The sequence below is a fragment of the Saccopteryx bilineata genome, chromosome 3 (genome assembly GCF_036850765.1).
Source record: "Saccopteryx bilineata isolate mSacBil1 chromosome 3, mSacBil1_pri_phased_curated, whole genome shotgun sequence".
Taxonomy (NCBI): Eukaryota; Metazoa; Chordata; class Mammalia; order Chiroptera; family Emballonuridae; genus Saccopteryx; species Saccopteryx bilineata.
In genome coordinates this window covers 7,042,307-7,062,473 of record NC_089492.1, presented here as the reverse complement: position 1 = coordinate 7,062,473, position 20,167 = coordinate 7,042,307, and the positions used below count along the sequence as shown (strand labels likewise).

The window sequence follows — 20,167 nt, the reverse complement described above, 5'->3', positions numbered from 1 at the left end:
CTTCCTCTTTCCGAAGGGTCTGGAGAGGTGAGTGGCAACTGGGGGCTGCTGGACCAGGCGGCGGCTCTGACCTGGGTGCAGACCCACATCGGAGTGTTTGGCGGAGACCCTCGGCGAGTGACCATGGCAGCCGACCGCGGTGGAGCTGACGTGGCCAGCATCCACCTCCTAGCCACCGGGGCTGGTAACTCCAGACTCCTCCGGAGAGCCGTGCTGATGGTGAGTTGCCTGTTCTTCACCTTGCTGTGCGTGCCGGCCGGGCAAGGTGGCCCTTTATGCCTCCTGTGTCCGGTTGGCTTCCATTGCTTGGTTTCCCTGACCCCTTGTTCTGCGTGTGTATCCTCCTGGCCGTCTGTCCGTGTTCATGTGGGCCAGGTGCCGAGGGCTCCCCTGCTGGCTGTCTGCTCATGTCCCAAGTGCTAATAATTCCAGAGGGGGGAGAGTTCTATTTCCTGGGGGTGCCTCGCTAGGGCTTAACGGTCTGAACGCTCCATGACCTCCTCTGTCCATAGACAACCACAGGGGACGGGGTGTAGGATGAGAAGCCTCCCAGTGCAGGGAGTTAGTGATGACAGTGCGGTTTGGCCAACGCTAGGCTGACCACACCTGGCAGTGTTGCCCAAAACAAGAGAGAAATCGAAGTGAGACAAACGCGCATCTACTCCCGAATGCAGCCTCCCTGACCCTCTCCACGTCTGAACTTCAAGTCTTCCCTTAAGCTGTCCTGGTTCCCTCAACAGCCCCAGCTCCACGTCCCCCCTTCCCCCGGTTCAGTTCCGGTGGCATCTCACTGCGGGACAGTACTGGGCGATTCGTTACTCTCACTAATCCCCTCCACGGCGTTGATGTTCCCTTGCCTGAGGTGTGGGGAGAGGGAGGGGACCCTGGCGCTTGTCCACACGGCTGTTCAAGGAGTGGCAGGCGGCCGAGCCAGCAGCCAGCAGGTAGGTGCAGAGCTCCAAAGTCTTACCAGCTGAGTTGCTGATTGTTGAATGAAGGCAAAGAACAGGACTCAACACTCATGATTCTGCAATATGGTCTGAAGCACCTGCTAGGTGATGATGATGGTGATGATGATGATGATACTGATGATGATGATGATGATGTTGATGATGATATTGATGATGATGATGATGTTGATGATGATATTGATGATGATGATATTGATGATGATATAATGATGTTGATTGTGACAATTATTATGATGGGAAAAATAACCTTGTTGACCACAGGCTACACCCTAAAAACTGTTCTGTCGTTGACTAGCTTCTCATTTTACCGAGCGTCCGATTTTTGGCAGGCGCTGTGCCAGGTGTGGGAAGTGCCGCGCTAAGTAATTCATGTCCTGGTTCTCAGGAAGCTTGCCGTGTACTGTGGGGTGAGGGGCAGACACTGAAAGCAGGCATGGAAGAGAGGGTCTCAGGGTGGCTCAGCGAGAAGCCTCCACCAAGCACAGGGGAAGGGGTTGCTGGGAAATGCTTCTCGGGAGAGGGTGCATCTGGCGCCATGTGGGGACCGTGCGAGACTGTGCCAGCAGAGTCCAGGAGCCGGGGGTCGCTGAGGGCACTGAGGACTGCAGACCTCGCGGGGGACAGCACGCCCCGAGCGGTGGGGTGGGGGGTTGGGGTGCAGAGAGCAGCCGATTGCACTGAACTCCTTGGGGCTCCTGCTGAGCACATGGGAGCCATTGCCATGGGCAGGGGTTGTCTGTGTGCTTGTTTGGTTTAATCACTTCTAAGTGTACAGTTCAGTTACGTTTAAGCACATTTACAAAGTTGTACCATTGTCACCATTGTCCATTTCCAGAACATTTATTTTTAATTTCTATCATCCCAAAGAGAAACTCTGTACCTATTAGACAATGACGCCTGTTCCACCCTCTCCTCAGCCCCTGGTAACCTCTGTCCTACTTACTGCTCTGGGAATTTCTCTGTCTGGGTCCCTCGTATTAGTGGAATCCTACGGGATTTGTCCTTTGGTGTCTGGCTTATTTCACTTAGCGTGTCTTCACGGTTCATCCATGATCCCTATTGTAGCATATATCAGAATTTCATGCCTTTTTCAGGCTGAAAAATATCCCATTGTGTGTGTAGACCTCGTTCTGTTCATGGATTCATCTGTTGACGGACAATGGGGTGGTACCTGGCTTTTGGCTACTGTGACTAGTGCTACCACGAACATCGCCGTGCCAACAGAGCACTTTGGGGCAGGCGGGAGGCTTGGTTCCCTTTAGGAAGACGTCCCTGAGAGCCGGGTGGAGGGTGCATGCAGAGGGGCAGTGCTGGGGACCGTGAAACAGCAAGGAGACCGTGAAGCTACACAAATTCAGGAAAGAGGGAGACCGCTGAGACCAATGCCTTGGACCTGCCGGCAATTCAAAGGCCAGAGAACCACCCTAGCTCTGTTCCAGCCTTCCTGGGGGCCCAGCCCTTGGTCCTAAGGAGGGTAGGGTTGGCGTTGTTTGGACATAACAGATGTCACATCAGCATCGTCACTGTCCCCGACAGGAAGCCGCTCCGTCTCTCTCCCTCACGGTCCTCGGTCTCTGCTGCCTCGGGCATGAGAGCACCCTCCTGTGCATAAAGCTCTCTTCTCCCCTCTCTGCCTGCCATCCTCGTCCTTCAGGGCATCCTTCCAGACTTCTCCGCTGACACACCCCTTCAGTACGGGGTGTGCGGCCGGCACTTCCCTGCACGGCCTTCATCATGGTTCCCCACCAGGACATAATTGTCGCCCCTGCTAAGTCCTACTCCCTCCCGAGACGTAAGCTTCAGGGGGACCGGGGCGCGTGTGCCCTGCTCCCCATGGGCCTCAGGCACCCACCGCAGCTGTCTTACAATAAATGATGCATCAGGGACACAGGGGCGGGGGGTGAGCAGGGGAGTGGGGGACCCGTAGGCTCATCCATCCCCCCTCCCTCCCCTCTCCTGTGTTTCTTGCCCTTTATTTCGAGTCCCCTTCACTCTGCCCCTCTGTAGGGGTTCTGTCCTTGGGGCGGGAGTCTGAGCCAGAACATCGCTCAGTTTCTGGAGCCGAAAGCAGACCTTCCTGGCTTTCAGTGGATCCTGGAGGCCTCCCCCCAGCCTCCCACCCACCCTCACCCCCTCTCAGAAACCAGACGCTCGGTGGGACCCAGAAGACACCAAAAACACTTCCTAGTAGGCCCAGAAGGCAGAGTTCTCTTTTTAAAAATTCTGGAGAGTTTAGGTGTTTGGGGAAGTTCAGAAAGCGAAATCTGTTTGAACAAATGGTGGTGTATTTAAAAATAAACTCGCCATCTGGTTCAGTCATTCGGGAGCAGGTTTTACAACCGCTCCCAGAAGCCTCCGCGAGGCACGTGAGACTCTTTGGAATCCAGGGACAAAAATGCTTCGCTACACTATCAGTAGCTCTTCAACGTGCTCTGTGTTACCCGCCGAGCTTTGGGGAATGAATGCAAGTCGGTGATCCACGGCCAGGTAAAGGCCGGTTCACAGTGTGTGTGGCAAACCCTGCAATGATTAATAACTAATGACAGCACAAGAATGAACTCCCCTTGGCGTACTCACAACTGGGTGCCCGCTTTTCCTCCAGCCTATATTTTATTATTTCCTGCATTCTTTCCTTCTTAACCCAAGAATATTTTTACTTTTTGTTACTTTTGTGCATTTTCTTTTTCTTTTGCTTTATTAAGCTTTTAAGACCCATAGAACTTTTACCCATTCTTTTGCAAATTGATTTCTAATGTTATTGCGTTATTTTTAGAGAGGGTGCATTGGAGGATGCTGACTCTAGAATTTCCTGGGACTTACGCTGTGACCCGATGGGTTCTTTATCTGTGGGCAGGAAGGTCAGAGAGTGTCACTGGAACCTGCCCTCCGCTGACCTGTTTATCTTTGCTCACTCCATCAGCTTCTGAAAGTTGTGTTAAGGAGTTCAAATAAAGTCACTGGTTTGTCTGTCCCCACAATAGTTACTTAATATAGTTTGAAACACATACTAGGTTAACTTAGGTTCCATCCTGTGGCTTCCTCATGTGTTGTCCCTTTTGCCAATCGCTTTTTGCCCTTTGGCAAAAAAAAAAAAGTGTTTTTTTTCCACTTAGATTTCATTTCACCTCAAAATTCAACAGGTTTCTCTTTCGTTCAGTGTAGCACAAAAGCATGTCCATCCCTTTATTTTCAAACTCTGCCGCCTCTTGTTCTAACCGTGGGTCAGGTAGACAGTGTCATGCGGGAATTTAGAAAATCCATTTTCTGCACCGCGGCCAGTGAGTGTCCTCTTGTGAAACTATGCACGAGATGATGTCACTCCCCTACTTAGATCCGACCCGTGGTGTCCCAGTTCTCCTGGAATAGACCCTGCACTCCTTCCCGTCCCACCCAGGCCCTGCAGGCGCCGCCCTGCCTCCCTCCAGACAGCCCCCCACCCCTCACTCAGCCCCAGACCCCCCCCCTCCACCTTCAGACCCTTCCACATACAGCCTAGCTCCCGCCTGTGGGAGTCACCTGCCGTCCTCACTGCCTCCGGTCTCCTTCCTAGATCTTTACGTGGCTGTGGCTTCTCTTCTGTTAGACCTCAGCTCCATGTCACCTTCTCCGGGGAGGCTTTTCCTGACCCTCGGGGTAAACCGCTCCCCTCCTGCTCACTCTCCAACCCGGCAGCCCGGGCGACTCTCTGCAGGGCCTGCACTGTCGCGAGGAAGCGCCCGTTTACTCGTGGTGACAAGCTCCGTGACCGCCGAGAGCCCGTCTGGTTCTCCCTGCGACAGCCCCCGCACCCAGAGCGGCGTCTGGTCTGTCACAGGTGCCCCCAAAACTGTCGGCAGAAAGAACTTCTTGGGAGAACAAACTGCAGAGCTTCCACGAAGTAACACGGGCAGGTGTCGAGGTGAGGCGGACTTTTCATTACCGTGGTGAAGAAGTTCTTTCTGTCCCCATCCTTCACGCCGGCCTTCCAGTGTGGGCAGACGCTATCAAAGTCGTAAAACCTAGGCTGCTTGAGGCTGCGCTACTAACCGGTGAGGCTTCCGGTTCTATTTCTTGTTTCCGTCTCTTTTCTGGTTACAAGTTTATTTGAGAACTTGAGACCCACCCGGCTCGCCCAGGAAGCTCTCCTGACCCGCCAGGGGTTAAATATGTACGAGGTTTATTTTAATCAGGAATAAATACGTGATTTAGCAAAATGTAATGCTTCCCCACTAAGAAACCCCTCCAAGGCCTCCCCACGCATTCCAAGCACATGAGTCACAACGGAAAACAACACAGAAGACACTGTTCAAACATCGGGGGTGTGCGGGGGTCACCCGGCCCCACGTTGGGCGTCCGTGTCCAGGGCGCTACATTCACTTCCCACACGTTGGCCGGTCCCTTTGAAGCGGCCCTTTGGGGTTGCCGAGGAAACCGCAGACGTCCTTTGTGTAAACACGCCGGAATCCGCTGATCTGGAAAACCGCGTGCACGCCTGTGCACATGCGGCCGGCGCGGTGACCTCAGACGGACGGAAGGTGCACGGTGGGCAGGCAGACCTCTCAGATCGGGCAGCGCGAGATACCGGGTCACACGTCCTCCCCCCTCCCCGGACCCCTTTGCAGCAGGGGATAATGAGTCGTGGCGATACAGGCAGGTCCTTTTTAGAAGGACGGGGGTCCTGGAGAGACGGGCTTTTCCTCCTCTAGGTCTCGACTGCATTTCTCTCTCTTCTCTGAAGATGATGTCAGGCAGGATCCAGCCCGTCCAACTCCCATCCTTCCGGGGGCAACACTTTCCCTCTCGTGGAAGCCGGACCCTTCTCGGAATCAAGGACTTGGGCGCATGAATTCCAGCCTATCAGTTTCCTTTCTTTCTTTGTTTCCTTTTTCTTCCCCTCAAAGCCTTCTGCCCTCCTCAGTCCAACCGAGCCTTCCACTCTCCGAAGGTCCAGCTGGAACCTGAGCTTCTGGGCCAGGAACCCGCCAGGAGCCCATCTCTGCTTCAGCGCCCCACTTTCAGACTATTCGTTTATATACTTTTCTCCTTGTCCCCGGGGAGCACCTCTGCCGGGCCGGGCCTCAGTCACGTTTTTCTCTTGCTTTTTGGTGTTGTTTGTTTGTTTTGTTTTTGACCTGACATCTTGCACAGGACGCAGCACAATGCCCCTCAGGCCATCAGGAAGGAATAGTCAATGCAGGCGTAGAGGCGAGGGTCTCAGCGCGCCCCAGAGGGTCTTTCTGCGCAGCAGAGCGTGGCTGGGACACGGGGAAGCTTGTGCGGTTCCCAGCCCCACCCCGTGCTCTCCTGCCAGCAACGCCCCCCCCCACTGGCCTTGCCCCCCACAGAAGTCGAGAGGCCATCTCACTCCTGCTCATGCAGCTTTGGGACCAGGAGGTCACTTAGGAAGGTTAACGTTTAGTGTCACCGAGTTCCCTTGAAGAGAGAAGAGATGCGTTCCAGAGGTCTCTCTCTCTCTCTAGACCAGGTGAGGAAGTTCCAGGCAGGAGGCCACGTGGCAAACCGGACCTTTGCCCAGGGCACCCCGTTGGGCTCATCCTCCTCTCGGGCGTTTCTCACTCTGAGGTTTCCCTGCGAGCTCAGAGCGTGACCACCTGGACGGCGTGTTGGTGGATGGTCCCTGTGCACTTTCCTGGGAGACAGCATCTGTCTTGCCCACAAACACGACTGGCACACACACATAGCACACAAGCAGGGCCCCTCTGAGACATCGCCCGACTGCATCGCATGTCGATGTGTCGTGAGGTCCCAGGACTGACCCGACGTCGGGGGGGGGGGGTCCCCCGTGTCACAGCGTGGAGAGAGAAGATGAGAATTTGAGTCTCGGGGAGCTTCTTCTCTTGGCGTCTGGGAGACATGAGGTTCTCCCCGGGTCCAGGGAGCCATGCCCCTCTGCAGGACCCCGGGTGAGAGTCCGAACCTCTGCTCCTTTTGGGCACACGCCCAGGAGTCTGTTCTCGGGCTAGTCCTCAAAGTACGGCGGGGACGAGAAGAAGGAGCTCTTTCTCTTGCTCCCGCTGTACACCAAGGACATGCTTTTCTTCTTCCGCTCCAAGGGGGCCCTCTCGTCGCTGGTCAGGGACAGGTAGGAGGCGATGCTCTCCCGAAGGCCGTAGCTGAAGAGGGACTGGTCCACGCCGAGTGGGTTCTCTTCTTCCTCAGGGTCCTCCTGCATTCTGTGTGTGAAGACCAGGGGGGACAGCAGGGGGGGCAGGAGGGACAGCGGGGGGGGGGGGAGGGACAGAGAGGGACAGAGGACAAGAGAATGAGAAAAGGAAAACAAAATAAAAGCCGGGTCGGAATTTCTTGAACTCATTACTCTAATTCTGCTTCTTCTATCTGTGGCTGTGCGATCTTAGCTAAATCACCTAACCTCTCAGAACCCTGTACATCCTTAAATGACTAAAATGTCTAGCTGCAAACTTTCATGAATAATTTTTTATATGATGGTTACAAGGAGGTACAAGGCTCATCCATCTCTCATGCCATCTAGACCTCTCATTTTCCTTGAATTTGCCAATAGGATGTCTGGATCAGTACTTAATTAGTAAGATAACCCACCACGCCCCACTGCACAGACCCCTAAAATGCTACTACTGCTGCCCAAGTAAAACAAACCAGTGGAAGATACCTTTCCCTGGTTAAAAAACAAATGACACCACCTTAGGATTTTGCTGGTGTGAGTTTAGAATCATATTGAATTTGTACAAGATGTGTTTGTGGGTTACTCACTAAGATCCTAACCGTCAGGACAAGGCAGATGGCCTCTCTCAGCTAGAAATTATTCTGCTAGCACTGAACGGGCACTCGGGAAGTGTTTGCAGAACTGGGGGGCCTGGAGGACCTGTCAGGGCGTTGCTAGGGTCCTGCCCCGCACTGCCTGAGGCCCGAGGTTGGTCTGCCTCCCAGGGGCAGCGGGCCATCGTGGGTCCGTGCCCACTCAGCATGCCCACCACCAGGTTTCAGCAGGGCCGGCTGTAACTGGCCACGGTTCTCAGTCTCGCACACTGGTTTGGGGCTCACACGTTCGTAGAGGACACACACACTCACACACACTCACACTCACACATACCTGGACACCTGCTTCCAGTCCAAGGTCTTCTGGCGCAAGGTGACGGGTGAGTCGGAGGCCCTCACTGCCGGGGCCGCCGTGCTCTGAGTGAGACAGGGTGTGGTCAGCACGCAGCAGAGGCCGTCAGCCACCTCTGAGGAGGGAAGCAGACAGCTGGTCAGTGACTCTGAGATGCTGCGGCCGGCACGGGGCGCGGGGCTGGGGGACCGTCCAGCGCAGTTCCGTCCACTCTGGAGAAGCTCCTGTGTGCAGGGAGGGCTGCGTACAACCCCCACTCCCCCAAAGCACAGAGAGCAGCATTCACTAGGGCGTGATGGGCTAGGTACGTGAGAGAGGGAAGGAAGGGAGGCAGGGAGGAAGAGAGAGAGAGCTGGAGTGGAAAGAAGGACGGAGGGAGAAAACAAGAGGGAAAGAGAGAGAGAGAATGAGAGGAGGAAGTGAAGGCAGATCAAAAAAGAGAGAAAGGCACGGAGAAGAAGGAGGAGAAAAGCGAAGGTTCAAGGCAGAAGAGAAAAAGTGAAGAAACGTCTCTCTTCTTGACCCTGGGCATGCACACAAAGGGGATGAGCACTGAACACACCCGCTTCTTCTCGCGGCTGGGGTGATGTACCCGAGCTCCAGGGTCCCCGTCTTTCCAGGAGTGGGCAGCCATAGCCTCCACCCTTGGCCCCCTTCCCCTGCCAGGGCGTGGTCAGAAAGACTGATCCTGGCTGTGCTCGGACATTCTGATAGTGTGAGGAAGTTCTGAGGGGGCTTCTTCGGGTGGAAGACCCCAGTGCTCCCGTGCCCCAGGGGGCAATGGAGTGGCTGAGGACGCCAGACGTAGCCGGCCTCCAGTAGAACTGAGCCACCCTGGCTAAAGCGGGCCCGTCCCTGAGTTTTAGGAAGCATGCTATACCAGTGGGTGTCTCCGCCCCCCCCCATCTTATTTATGGAGCTCTGGGGGTGCCCTCGCCAAAGGACAAGAGGAAAGTGTGGCCGCAGAAGCAAAGCCAGGCTCTCAGAGCGTGGCAGTCCGTAATGCCTTGTGTCAGAATGTCCGCCCGCGTGGTCTCATGCCAAGAGATGGGAGATTGGACCCTGAGGTCAGAGGGAGCGTAATTGGATGTGAATCTGAAATAATTACCTGTCATGGGTTGGAAATTAGAGATGATCTCCCAGGTTAGGGGGTGAGGGGCCAAGTCAGACACAAAGACAAGCAGTCAGTGGGCAGCAGACAGCCCACGCAGGGGACTTTGTGACAGTCCTTCCTTAGAAAGGTTGACAATTAGGGTGAACAGGAAAGTTTGGCAAAGAGAAAGGGCGTGAACGCCCGTCAGCATGTGACATAGCCCAGCGCCAAGCTAGCCTGTCACACACATCGTCTCAGCGGGGCCCCTGTCAGGACCAGCCAGGACTCTCATACCCATTTTTGGAATCAGGAGACCTAGGATCCTAAGGTCCAGTCACCTGCTCAAGGTTCAGCAATGTGACCCAGGTCTGTCTCATGGCCTCAGCGCCAAGCACTTGTTCTAAAATCAACTCATCAAACTCTTTAGAACGAGAGGCTCAGAAATCTGCAGTGAAGGAGCAAGAAATCCGACCCTGCCTCTGGGTCTGGACATGCTCGTCCAATTGCCCCCAGTCCATGGAACTCTCTAGAACACTCATTCCTCTCATACCTTTCAAGGGCAACTCTACCGTCACGGGTCCCCTTCTCCCAGGATTTGTTTTTCTGGCCACACTTTAGATCCCATCTGTGTCCCAACCTCTCCGTTCTTTTAACTACTACTGTGCAAGGAATACTTCAGATGCCAGACTTTTCCATCCATCATAGTTTGGGGGTCCTAACGACAATCCTATAAGAGACATTAAATTTTTTTCTATTTATTTTAGAGAGAGAGGGTGGAAGGGAAGTGGGGGGATAGAGAGAGAGATACATCAGTTCGTTTCCCTTAGCTGTCCCATTTAGTCGTGCACCTAATTGATTGCATCTCGTCTGTGCCCTGACCAGGGGTCAAACCTGTGACCTCTGGTGCACTGGGTCTATGCTTTATCCACTGAACCACTTGGCCAAGGCCCTCTAAGAGGCATTTTAATCCCCATTTTATAGATGAAGAAACTGAAGCTTTAAGAGGTTAGGTCATTTGCCCAAGGGCCCCAAAGTAACGAATATAAACAACGTATAACACAAAGGTGTCTTTTCTGACCTCTTCGTGCCCAATTGCTCTGATTCTCTGCCTTGAGGAAGAGTCTGACCGGAGATAAAAACTGGCCATGTTGTTTCCACTGTGGGGTCCCGAAGAGCACAGGAAGCGTTTCGGGGTTTCAGTTACTTGCAGGGTGCACCGAGGGCCGCCATCGTCTACGGGTGGCCTGGCCAGGAGGTGGAGTGGGAAGCCCCGTTCCTGCCCTGTCGCATCGTCCTTGGGTGGTTTTGGCCGGGAAGCCGCGTGGGCCGCTGCCCCGTCCATGAGGCCACCATTGCTGGGGTGGCCTCCTTCTCATGTTTGTGTTTGTCTATGCAAAACCTATGGTCTGCACACCTCTTGTATGATGTTATTAAAAGCCAAATACCACAACCAGCCTTTACTCATGATCGGCAGAAGCTGACAGTTTGCAGGACTCCCTTCCTCTTTCATTTTTAGCCAAGCTGCTGGGCTTTCGGGTATCACAGAAATAATGCTTGTGATCATTTATGTTGTGCCCGCTGCACGCCAGGCTGTGACGCCCGCATCTCACGAACTCGCGTGTGGAAGGATCACTACAACGGGGGGTGGGGGGTGGCTGTTTGCATCCACCTTCTGTGACTGGGGAACTGAGTTTGGGACGGGTGGAGAGTTTGGTCCAAGGTCTCACAGAGCCCACAGCCAAGTGTGGGCCTGTGTCTCCCGTGGGCCACACCTCCTTCATGACCTGCACTTCTCACTGGCCAGATGTGATAACCCAGGCCCGTGGGCTCCTGCTTGCTCCTGGAAATGCCCTTCAAGACCCCCACACCCTAAAAATCCTGCACCCTAAAGACCCCCTGGGGAGTGAGGTCAGAGCTTCTGAACCTGGAAGGGGGAAGATGCTGACAAAGTGAAAGGATTTCTCCTCCTCCCCCCAGTACTCAGGGGAAGTGGGGGGGTCAGCTGAGGGACAGTGGGAGCCGCCGTTACGTGCTGACCCCCCAGCACCGTGCAGCACTAACTCCATGAATCTCACAGCATCTCCGAGGTGGGGACTGCCTGCGTCCTCCTTACACAAAGAAAAGGAGGCAGAGAACTGAACGACGAGCCCCACATTGCCCAGGAGGTCTGGGTATGAACGCAATGGTTCCAGACCCATTTCCAAAAACAAACAAACAAACAAAAATGTAGCACACTTTCTTACTGTTTCTTCCTTTTCCATAAGGTGAAATCCCCACTCTTGGCTTGGCATTCAATGACTTTCCAGTCTAACTCAGATTTCTTCGTCTCACCCCACACTGTCTCATCCCCTGCATCAAAGCCATGCTCTGTGTCCACTGGCTCGGAGGATGACCCCCCCGTCCGGGTCAGCATGGAACATGCCCACCTCTCCCCGGGGTCCAGGAAGGACATACGGACGCGTGAAGCACTATCTCCGGGCTCTAAGAGCTCGTTGGGAAGCGCAGACTAGAAGGCAGTTAGCGCGGCCCCAAGGCGGGGCGGGCAGAGTCCTGGGGGAGCCTGGCGTCTGTGGGGGCAGAGACTCCCAACACACCGTCTGGGACGGGTTCCCCCGGGCTTGGCGGCCCAGGAGGATTTTGACATGCAGAAAAAGGGAAATGAGTGTCGTCTCAGAACACAGCCCGAGGCCTGCACACCCACACACACACACCCGCCCCGGAAGGAAGTAGAGGCTGTCTGTGGCTGTGAATGCAGGGCCATCCTGGACTACTAGTTCTTTCCTCCACAGACAGATCAGGCAACCTTGAGATCAGTGTGTTTTACTTGCTTCTCGTGGCATTGGCAGGCGCCCTGGTATAGCCTGAAATTTACAGCCTGAGTGAATGGGAAGAGCCCACGGAGGAGGCGGGACAGGCCATGAGAAGTAAATCACCTGGCCTGTCTTGATGACCCAGGAGCTCCTGGGCTACACAGGAGGGCGCCACGGGGCAATTAGCAAAGGGGGCGGGGCTTCTCCCTTCGGGTCCTGATGGAGTGTTTCTTACCAGAATAGTGATTCACCAGGTCCTCCAGGCACTGGAAGGTGAGCCTCGGCGAAATGTAGTACCAGTTGTTGGGCAGGCGGAAGATCCGGTAATGCTTTACCTGCCGGTGTCTCACCGAGAGAGAGTAGAACCCTGTGGGACGGAGGGGACAAGTCAGTGGCTTCCCGTGTGTCCTCACCCCCGGGGGGGGGGGATGGCAGCCGGCTAAGGAGCCCACCACCACGGAGGGGAGAGATTCTTCCCAGCCCTGTGACACAACCGTGATGCTCAGACACGGACTCTTGTTTTGGAGCAGCGGCCACGAGCACCCCGTCAGCGGGGACGCCGCTCACTCCTTGGGGACCGCCGCTCACTCCTTGGAGACCGCGGAGCGTGGCTCTCCGCAGCTATGCCGTGCCGCGTTCACCGGGCCCGCAGTGCAGGTTTTAGGCACAGGGGCCTTCTCTGCTTTGTGAAGGTAGCACGTGGGGGGCTTCCACAGCCTTTTGTGGATCCTCCGGCTAAATGAAGCGGTTAGAGCTGGGGGGCAGCCACCGCTCAGGATCTGAGGTCGTCCTCAGGGTCTCCCCGAATCCACTCTCTCAAGACGTTTGTGCTGCCGTCGCGTCCCCAACCCACCAGCGCCACCACAGCTCTGAGAGGACCCCACACTCAGGCCCCTGTTTTCTCGTCCTAACTCCCTCAGACTTAGGGTTGTTGTTCTCAGAAACTTGGGAAAAGTGGCAGTTAAGACATTTTTCTGGGTCTCCCCCAAAAACATGTAAAGTGTGTTATTTCTCCTTAGGCAGCACCAGTGATGACCCAATACGGGTTAATAAGAGCAGAACCGTGGGCGGCAGGCACCTGCTCCTGTCCCAGCCTTGATCTTGCCCACATGGAAGTTGGAGAATTAGACTCAGGGCACATTGAAGGGCCCTTCCTGTGCCGTATTCTGGGGCTCCCGGGCTGAACACGGTCACGAGTGGACAGAGGGGAGGGCCTTTGATCTCACCGAGTCCTCGCTGCTTGCGCCGGGCTGGGCTCAGGGGTCTCCAAGCACCACCTCCATGAATTCTCAGAAAGCCTTGGGGAGCTCCTGTCCCCGGATACTTCATAGATGGGGAAACTGAGGCTCAGAGCCTCCGAGTGACATGACCAGAGGGTACGCAGCTTGGAAATGGCAGACGTGGGGTTGGACCCTTGTCCTGAGCACGCCTCCGGACTAGCTTTCTGAGAGACGTCCCTGGTGTGGCCCCTAGGCCTGCCCTCAGAGTCTACCCAACATGTGTCTTCTGGTGATGTCAGTGGGGACTTGCAGTGGGGAGAGGAGGTCAAGGGCGGCAGGTGGAAACTTCAGAGCACTTTGCATACCCAGGGGAGCGGGGCTGCCACCCCGCCCGGCCCAGCCCAGCTGCAGAGCTGCCTGACGACATGTTTATTTTTAGGTCAGCTCGGACCCCTCGAGCTGGGCCCTCCCAGCCTTGGCCACGCCAGCTGCGAGGCTCTGGGTCTGGGTCCCCCGCCTTGGGGACTCGGGGACTCTGGGACATGCTCAGGAAGTGTGCTTTGGCTTTGATCTTGCTTTTCTCCAGCACAGTGAGGTCTTTGAGGAGAAAGTTGCTACTGGACTATTTTTTTTTTAATATGTATAGACAGGGTCCCTGCTTCCCCCACATCAGGCTGCTGCGGGGTCCCTGACACCCCACATAGTGTCGGCGCAGGGCCCCAGCACTGAGCAGCTCTGGCGCTTCAGAGGCGCTTGGAAAAGATGCTCAGGTACCGTGTTTTCTCTTCTTTGGTCGCGAGCATGCAAGAAGCAGGCCAGGAACTTGCAAAATATCTTCTGTCTTCTTTGGTTGCGAGCATGCAAGAAGCAGGCCAAGAACTTGCAAAATGTTTTCCGTGTTTAAACAGTTGTTATCATTCTTCCGTCGGCCGGGAAGGCCCAGGCGGGTAGGCGTCTGGCATCTGCCTGTTCAAGGGCAGGTGCTCCCTCCCTCACCCCGTGCCCAGCCTGTCCTCTTGTCAGTCCCCTGTGAGCGACAAGGAGACCGGGGACTCTTGCTCCCAACACAGCAAAGCCCCCCGTGGGCGGCTTTTACTGAACTGCTTACTGCGAAAGGATGTGAGGAAATTATAACGATGAGGACCGGAGGGACTTGATAAAGGGCATGTATCTGCTTGTCCTGATTCTCGAAGATAATCTGATTCCAGCGTTTCCGTGTTGGGCAGAGGGAACTATTACTTCCGAATCGCTGGACAGCCTTGTCAGGGAGGGGTTTTCTCCCCATTTCACAGATGAGAGACTGAGCTCAGAGATGTAAATGACCCGCCCTCATCTCAGAGCTGGAGAACAACCGGCCAGGCCGAGGGCAGAGCCCACACACTCTCTGCCCAGGTGCTGCCTCCACATGGTGTCTGCTTTTCTCTCAACTGATGGGAAGTTTTCCAGCAGGAGTCAGCAGGGCCTGATAGTGGGTCCAGGTCCCCTCCCACCTCCGCCTGTGTCTAGTCTCCCTCAGCTGGGATGCTGGCCTCCCCGCGGGGCGGCGGTGTGTGGGCCGCTGGGAGCTCACCCCCGCGGGTTGATTTGCGTGCTCCGTGGGAGGAGGGAAGGTGAGCCCTGTGGTGAAGGAGTCAGCGAGAGCCACACCTGCTTGTCTGACCCACGAGAGGAAAGAGGGTCCGGGGGCTGCTCACCTTTCTTTGTCTCGCTCTCCCTGATCATGAAGGAGCCCATCTTCGTGTCGGGCAGCTGCAGCAGCTCTTCGGCCTTGTCTCTGCCCAGCCCTTCAAACAGCCAGCTGCCAAGTAGGAAGACAGCCGTGAGCGTGCGTCTGCAGCGCCCTCCCCACAAAAGGCCAGTGGGTCCGGGAACTGGGTGGGACCCAGGGCCGGTTAACAGAAAACTGCTGCGAGTTAAAGGGACCGGGGCCAACGCCTCTTCTGTCGTTCATTCATCCGTGCGTTTAATCTCTCAAATAAAACCCCTCAGTACCTCCTGCATGCCAGGTATTGCACTGGGTAACGAGGACACCAAGGCGTAAAGCCCTCTCTATCCCGTCTCTCAGATGCCGCCTGGACTGTGCCCATTTTGCATTCAAACACTGGCCAAGGGTCCTGTTTGGTGGTTCCTCTAATGCTGTCTCCCCGATCACCGAACTACCCGCCCCTCCCTCATCGCCCCAGGAGGGCAGGGACTCTGCCTGTCTCTCTGAGTTTCATTTTCTGCATTCAGGTTGTTGGGCTTGGTGTATATTTGTAAATGAAGGGACGGACACAAGAAGGAGAGAGAGAGAGAGAGAGAGAGAGAGAGAGAGAGAGAGAGAAAGAAGGAAGGAAAGGTATGGCATCACTGCACCAACCCAACGAGCACCTCTTGGCACTGGCCCTGCTTCCTTCTTGTCACCCGTTTCAACCTGTTTTACCTACAGCTGTCATGGCTAGGCACTCACATGTGTGTCTTGCTCTTTTTCACTTAATAATAATAATAACACTAATGACAGTAAAGGCAGTTGTACCACTGTGACCCGACATTCCAGTGGACTGTGCACCTTCCCTGGGCGGCCCGGCCTGTGGGAGTTACTTGTCAGAAAGCAGCCCTGTGCACAGAGCAGTCTGTGTTCCCGGTGCTGGGCCCTGGCCCATTCTACAAGGCGGGCCTGGCCAGGTCTCAGCCTGCAAGGAAACACTTTGCTCACAGTTGGCCGGTGTGTGCTCAGAGCCATTTGTACATCCTTTATTATTATTATTATTATTATTATTATTATTATTATTATTTTAACAGCCTCTGTACTTCGGTGCCTAGACCCTGACTTTTAATCCCCAGGTCAGCATCAGTGCATGCTGTGGCAAATAGTAATGCCCCACCGTTGCCCACCCTGTCCCCACTCCCCACAGCACCCCCAGGTCATCAGAGGGGCTGGCGCAGTGCTCCTGAAGCCCCGTGTGGGAGAAGACCCCCAGATGTAACATCGGATGCCACTTATCTATGTGCTGGGCCCCAAGACTGCTTTGTTGTTGAGATGATATTTATGCCATGTTCGGCCAAGTATTTCAATTCTTCCTTAGTTCTGTACGATGCAGGGCACAGTGACTGTGTTAGTTCACATCCTTTCAAGTCCTGACATGAAATTCTACACATATATATATATATATATATATATATTCTATATATTCTATATATATATATATAAATGAAGACAAACAAAAATAGCTATGTATGAATACTAAGTATGAACCAATTACCACATTAAGCACTTGAAATCTAATCCTCGTATCCGCCCCCTGAAGACGGGTGGACAGTATTATCTCTCTTTCACCGATGAAGATACTGAGGGTCAGAGTGATTAATTTGTTCACGTTACTCTGTGTCAGCCACTGCCAGAGCTAGAATTGAAGTGTGTTTTCCTGGGACATCCAGTTTCTTAACCACTGTGCCGCACTGCCTCTTCCTAGTTGATATTTTAAGGACACCTACTGCATCCACTAGACTGGGAGCTCCACATGGTTGTGATCACATCTTATGTAACCTTTGCAAGGCCCTGGCATGGAAGTCGGGGGGGTGAGCCACATGCAGCCCAGGCGTGTGGCCTGCAGAGCCGCCCTCCATGCTGCAAGACCCCCCCAGCACAACCAGCGGGACAGAGTGCTGTGCTTGTTTTCTCGACCTCCACGCCTCCTGATTGTTTTTTTTTAAGTTTCTTTTTTCCTGCTTCATTCTCTATTTGGATAGGTGTTTTTTTAATTTATTTTTAATTTTTTTATTTTTTATTTTAGAGAGGAGAGAGGGAGAGAGAGAGACAGAGAGAGAGACAGAGAGAGAGAGAGAGAAGAAGAGAGAGAAGAGAGAGACAGGGGGGAAGAGCTAGAAGCATCAACTCCCATATGTGCCTTGACCAGGCAAGCCCAGGGTTTCGAACCTGCAACCTCAGCATTTCCAGGTCGACACTTTATCCACTGCGCCACCACAGGTCAGGCTAGTGTTTTTGGTGCTAAGTGTTCTCTGATACGGATATAGCTGATAGGTAGTGAGTGCCTACTGTGACACCAGGCATTGTTCCGAGACCTATCCATCTGTGACCCCATCTCCTTTCCCTAACAACCCTATACTTTGGTCATATTATTGTAGATTACCATTTCTATAATTCTGTGTCATGAGCTCTAGTTAACAGGTGAGGTCAGGAAGCGGGTACACAATGTTGAGGGACTTGCCCACCGTCACGTCAGGTGGCAGAGGCAGGATTAGAACCTAGACAGACTGAGTTAGCAGCTGCTCTGCACCCCTGTCTCTCCAGAGTATTTATTGCTATGTGCCAGGAACACCAAGGTAGAGCTGAAATGGTCTACACCCCTTTGTCTTACCGAGGAGGGCGCCGAGGCTCAGATAGGGGGCGGGGCTAGCCCAAGGTGGCACTCTTCCCTATGAACTGAGTTAATAGTAGAGGTGCACCTTCCTCCAACCAACGCCTTCCTTCCTTCCTTCCTTCCCTCCCACCGCACCCGGCTGGACTCTCTCTGCTGCAGACTTCCGAGTCACTAGCGTCAATCCCATGCCGCACTGATGCCACCTGAGACAGGCACTCACCCGTGATAGACTCTGGCCACACAGATGCCAGGGATGTAACTCTCTCGGCCAGTGCTCAGGGAAATGGCTTTCCACCAGCCTCCTTCACTGTAAGAACAAGACCAGGTCAGAAAGGGTCACGGCTCATTGGCAAAACGAATAGGATGAACGAACAGAGGAGTCCGATTTAACTCGGGGCATGTCAGGACATTCTTTGCAAAGATCTATCATTGGCCCGGTTGACCCAAATTTCTCCATATGAAAATTTAGTGTTTAAGTATGTACCCCCCCCATTCCAAGCTAATCAGGGACTCTTCTGACACACGGGCAGTGACCATCTGGCACTGGCAGCTGATGCTTCCAGCTGATGGTCTGCAATCGGAGGCTTTTTAAAATAAGCGTGTGCTGGACTGATTTATACCCTGTGACAGTGTTTCACCCAGTGGGTGAAAAGCGCTGCCCTGTGATATAACGGAGACAGTTTCCTACGTCTCTGTCCCCGAGGGTTTAAGCAACAGGCCAGAGGGCAGCGCGGTTGGTTTATCCTCAGAAGTTTTTTCAGAGCCCTGAGTCCTCCTTCCTGGGTCTGCACTGGCCGGTAACAGCTAGACCGTGTGTGGTGTGGGAGGTGAGGCTAAAATGAGAAGCTGAGTCTGGATGATTAAGGAATTGAAATAGTTGTCTAGTGGGCAGTGGGGAGCCACTGAAGGATTCAGAGTGCTGGCAGCAGTCAGGAGGATGACACATCGAGGCCTCTGTCGGAGCCAAATTTCTCACTTTACAATAGGACCAGGACTCCTATGGAATGGGACAGCTATCACTAAAACCTAATGATCTCCCCCCTCCCTACACACACACAGCCCCCCCAAAATCAAGTTTATCCTTTAGGGAGGGGGGTATTGTAAAAAGTTTTTGAAAGCTAACTCACTCAGAAATCACACGCAGTTTCTCCCCTCGGCGGAATATTGGGGGGCTGATGTCAGGAGACGGGTAATCACTCAGCACAGCCAGGAAGTCGCTGTCCAATCCTGGGGAAACAGAGACGAGGGGTGTTCTTCCTTACAAGGTGCTCAAAGGAGGCCCTGGGAGGGGCGGGTGCAAGGATGAGGCCCTCTTGGGGACTTTTCAGCTAGAGACACTTGACTGATTTTGAAATAGCAACTTATACAGCGGGCCCTCCTCCCTTCAGGGGTCTCCTCTCTTCAGGGGTGCTTGAAGGAACGCCGAGGGTCAGGCAGCCCACCCCATTCTCAAGGAACCACCTTGGCCCTGAGGTTATCCTCTGAGAAGCAGGGATCCTGAGGTCCTGGAGTTGAAGTCACAAGAGCCACCTTCAGGGTCTTCCCGTATGTCTACTGACTTACATGTAATCTTGGGCAAGTCCCAGGACACCTATTAGACTCGATTTCCCCACTTTTGAAATGCAGCATGGGCCCTGGCCGGGTAGCCCCCGGTTGGTTAGACTGAGCATCATCCAGATACACCAAGGTTGCAGGTTCGATCCCCAGTCAGAGCACAAACAAGAATCAACCAATGAATGCATAAATAAGTTGAACAACAAATGGATGTTTTTCTCTCTCTCTCTCTCTTCTTTCCTTTCTCTCTCTCTCTAAAAAAAAAAAAATGTATTTTTTTTAATTAAAAAAGAAAAGAAAATGGAGCTAATGCTACCTCATCCTAGGGTCCTTATGCGATGAGATGAACTTGAACTTATGTGGCAGCGCCCTATACATGATAATGGGCTCTAAAAACATCCCTTCTGGGCCCTGGCCGGTTGGCTCAGCGGTAGAGCGTTGGCCTAGCGTGCGGAGGACCCGGGTTCGATTCCCGGCCAGGGCACACAGAAGAAGTGCCCATTTGCTTCTCCACCCCTCCGCCGTGCTTTCCTCTCTGTCTCTCTCTTCCCCTCCCGCAGCCAAGGCTCCATTGGAGCAAAGATGGCCCGGGCGCTGGGGATGGCTCTGTGGCCACTGCCTCAGGCGCTAGAGTGGCTCTGGTCGCAACATGGCGACGCCCAGGATGGGCAGAGCATCGCCCCCTGGTGGGCAGAGCGTCGCCCCATGGAGGGCGTGCCGGGTGGATCCCGGTCGGGCGCATGCGGGAGTCTGTCTGACTGTCTCTCCCCATTTCCATCTTCAGAAAAATACACACACACACACACACACACACAAAAAAAATAATAATAATAAAAACATCCCTTCTGCCTGACCTGTGGTGGCGCAGTGGATAAAGCGTCGACCTGGAAATGCTGAGGTCGCCGGTTCGAAACCCTGGGCTTGCCTGGTCAAGGCACATATGGGAGTTGATGCTTCCAGCTCACCCCCTCCCTTCCCTCTCTAAAATAAATAAATAAATAAATAAATAAATAAATAAATAAAAACATCCCTTCTTATTGTCTTTGCCTGGGTGCCTTCTCTGGGCCTTGA

At 54.0% G+C, this 20,167-nt stretch overlaps 2 protein-coding genes across 4 annotated transcripts in view; one reads left to right on the top strand and one right to left on the bottom strand.

Annotated features, from left to right (window-relative positions):
- TG (thyroglobulin) overlaps positions 1 to 20,167 on the top strand; it is a 224,387-nt gene that overhangs the window by 129,578 nt on the left and 74,642 nt on the right. The window contains exon 40 of the mRNA XM_066264615.1: positions 17 to 219. Coding sequence (XP_066120712.1) covers positions 17 to 219 — 203 coding nt within the window. The remainder of the gene's footprint in view (positions 1 to 16; positions 220 to 20,167) is intronic.
- Positions 4,456 to 20,167, bottom strand: part of SLA (Src like adaptor) — a 36,920-nt gene continuing 21,208 nt past the window's right edge. For all 3 annotated transcript variants that reach the window (XM_066265626.1, XM_066265628.1, XM_066265625.1), the window contains 6 exons: positions 18,670 to 18,769; positions 17,763 to 17,849; positions 14,876 to 14,979; positions 12,197 to 12,328; positions 8,041 to 8,173; positions 4,456 to 7,144 (listed from right to left, as the gene is read on the bottom strand). In XM_066265626.1, coding sequence (XP_066121723.1) covers positions 6,931 to 7,144; positions 8,041 to 8,173; positions 12,197 to 12,328; positions 14,876 to 14,979; positions 17,763 to 17,849; positions 18,670 to 18,769 — 770 coding nt within the window. In that variant the 3' untranslated portion in view covers positions 4,456 to 6,930. The remainder of the gene's footprint in view (positions 7,145 to 8,040; positions 8,174 to 12,196; positions 12,329 to 14,875; positions 14,980 to 17,762; positions 17,850 to 18,669; positions 18,770 to 20,167) is intronic.